Here is a 2,450-nt window from a genome sequence, read left to right on the forward strand (position 1 = left end):
AGATGAGCCTTGACATACAAGTAGAATTCCAAAGTGGAGGGTGGGTGTCAAGATTGAAGTAGAGTCAACAGTGAAGCTCAAGTCAACAGTGAACAGCTTTAGGAAAGTTGCATGTACATGAAGAAACAGTTAGCTGACTGCTTTTCTTAGACTGTCAGTATGTGAAAAGAGAGAGAGAGATAGATTAAATTTTAAAGGAAAGTTGAATCCAAATTTTGGAGGACTATATCAGAGATAGGAGCAGTTGCTTCATTTAGTTGGTGTATGAGAAGTGAACATGAAAGAGATACTTACTTATTGTTTTGTTATTAAATTTTACTTGTGCTGTATATTTAGAAAATTAATTCAAAGTGAATGATGTGTGGTTTTAGGTGGAAACATCAGAGATATAGGAAGTCAGTTATCTATAGGAATAGGGTAACTGAGAGGTAGTGAGAATCTGAATCAGTATTTTGGTGGTAGAAAAGATAAGATTGCCTTAGGTAGAACTAACAGCATTGTGGAGATATTTGAATTGGATGGCATCTAGTTCCACCCATCTCTAAAATTTCATGAGTTATAACTCCAACTTATGATCAATTTTCACTGACTTTGAAATGGGTCTTTATGGGCCAGTAATTGTTAAACATGAGTTCCCTTGGAACATACCAGTTTGAGCACAGATTTTTGAATCTGCTTTGTTTTCACACTATAAATGATGGGATTCATTACAGGGGGAATGAGCAAGTAAATATTAGCAATCAGTGTGGGCACATATGGTGGAGAATGTTTTCCAAATCTGTGAACAAAAGACAGGCTGATTAAAGGGATGTAGAATATGGCCACAGCCGTGATATGAGAAATGCAGGTGCTGAAGGCCTTTTTCCTCTCCTCTGGGGATGCAATGTTGAGAACTGAGCGAATTATCAGGACATAGGAAATCAGGATAAAAATAGAGTCCACTCCAGCAGTAGAGATAATTGCAGTTAGTCCAAATGCACTGTTGATCTTTGTGTCTGAACATGAGAGCTTCATTACATCAGGGTGGAAACAGTAGGAATGATGGAGCACATGACTGCGGCAGAACGATAGACGCTTGAGAAGAAGGACTAGTGGTATCAGAATGACAGTTCCCCTGGTAACGACTGCCAAACCAATCTGTGCAATCCTTTCATGAGTTAGAATGGTAGCGTATCTCAAGGGGTTGGAAATGGCCACAAAACGATCAAAAGCCATAGCCAGGAGCACTGAAGATTCCATGAAAGTGAAGAGGTGAATGAAGAACATCTGTGATAAGCAGGCATTAAAGCTGATCTCCCTGGCATTGAGCCAGAATATTCCTAGTACTGTCACCAGTGTAGAGATGCATAAGCCAATGTCAGTGGTGGACAACATGGAGAGGAAATAGTACATGGGCTCATGGAGGCTTGGCTCAGTGAGGACTACGAAGAGGATCAGGGTATTCCCAGAAAGAGCAGTTAAATAGAGGCAGCAGAAGGGGATGGAAATCCAGGCATGGGCCCATTCAAGTCCAGGCACCCCAGTCAAGAGGAAAGTAGGGAAAGTAGAATTATGGAAAATTGGCATTATGGTCTGCAGGAGCTGAATTATCTTGTAATATCTTGATTTTCTAAATTTAGAATTTAAAAATTACTTTTTGTTAAAGTTTAATACACGAAAACTTAGTAAAGTGCACAAAACTTTAGAGTACAGCTCAATAAAGTTTGGCATCTATATGGACTCATATAAATCCTTTCAAGATCAACCGATAGACTATTACCAGAAAGAAGTCTTCCTAATGCCTCTCCTAATCAATCTCTTCTCCTATTGTAACCATTATTCTGACTTCTCTTATCATAATTAATTTTCCCTCTTCTTGATCTTTATATAAATAGAATCATACAGTATATACTACTTGCCTCTGGCTTCTTTCACTCAATATTATATCTGTGAGATTTGTCAGTGGAATGAGATATTTAACTAAGTTCAATTTAATTTCATACCTAGCTATGAAATTGGTGTTTGGTGTGTATCACTTACTAACCTGGACTCTGATCAATATTTTTTTGTTACATTTTTTATCCTTCAATTGGATTATAAGCTTATGCTTATTAATATGGTCTCATGAAAATAAGAGGTTATTTTTAGCTAATCTTTGCTTAGTAAAATTCATTGCTCATAGGAGATATTCAATATGTTTTTTGCTAATTTCTGTTTTATTTGCCCTTTCTGAAATACTCTAACCATGAGTAGATCCTGGCCTAAGAAAATAATTGGTTCCTTTTTGCCTTGGAGTTTTAGAATTATTAAATTCAGATTCCAAGTGAAAATTTATTTTGACTTAGCAGAGAACATCAGGGACAACCCAGGAATCTACTTTAGATAAGGCCAGTTCATCCTATCTCATGACATATGTTTATTAGAGGGAACTAGAGGGAAGATGCTTCAGGTCCCGTGGATCTGAAGTGTGA

The 2,450-nt window shown here is 37.3% G+C and overlaps 1 protein-coding gene across 1 annotated transcript; it reads right to left on the minus strand.

Moving 5' to 3' along the window:
* Positions 1-621: 621 nt before the first annotated feature.
* LOC102970455 (olfactory receptor 51F2-like) lies at positions 622-1,566 on the minus strand. The gene has a single exon (XM_007089412.2). The coding sequence runs from the start codon at positions 1,564-1,566 to the stop codon at positions 622-624; it is 945 nt and encodes a 314-aa protein (XP_007089474.2).
* Positions 1,567-2,450: the final 884 nt, after the last annotated feature.

This window comes from Panthera tigris, chromosome D1 (genome assembly GCF_018350195.1).
Source record: "Panthera tigris isolate Pti1 chromosome D1, P.tigris_Pti1_mat1.1, whole genome shotgun sequence".
In the NCBI taxonomy this organism is placed as follows: Eukaryota; Metazoa; Chordata; class Mammalia; order Carnivora; family Felidae; genus Panthera; species Panthera tigris.

What these genes read in the sequence shown, in the direction of transcription:
- LOC102970455 (XM_007089412.2), bottom strand. Translation starts at nt 1,566, where the DNA reads ATGCCAATTTTCCATAATTCTACTTTCCCTACTTTCCTCTTGACTGGG.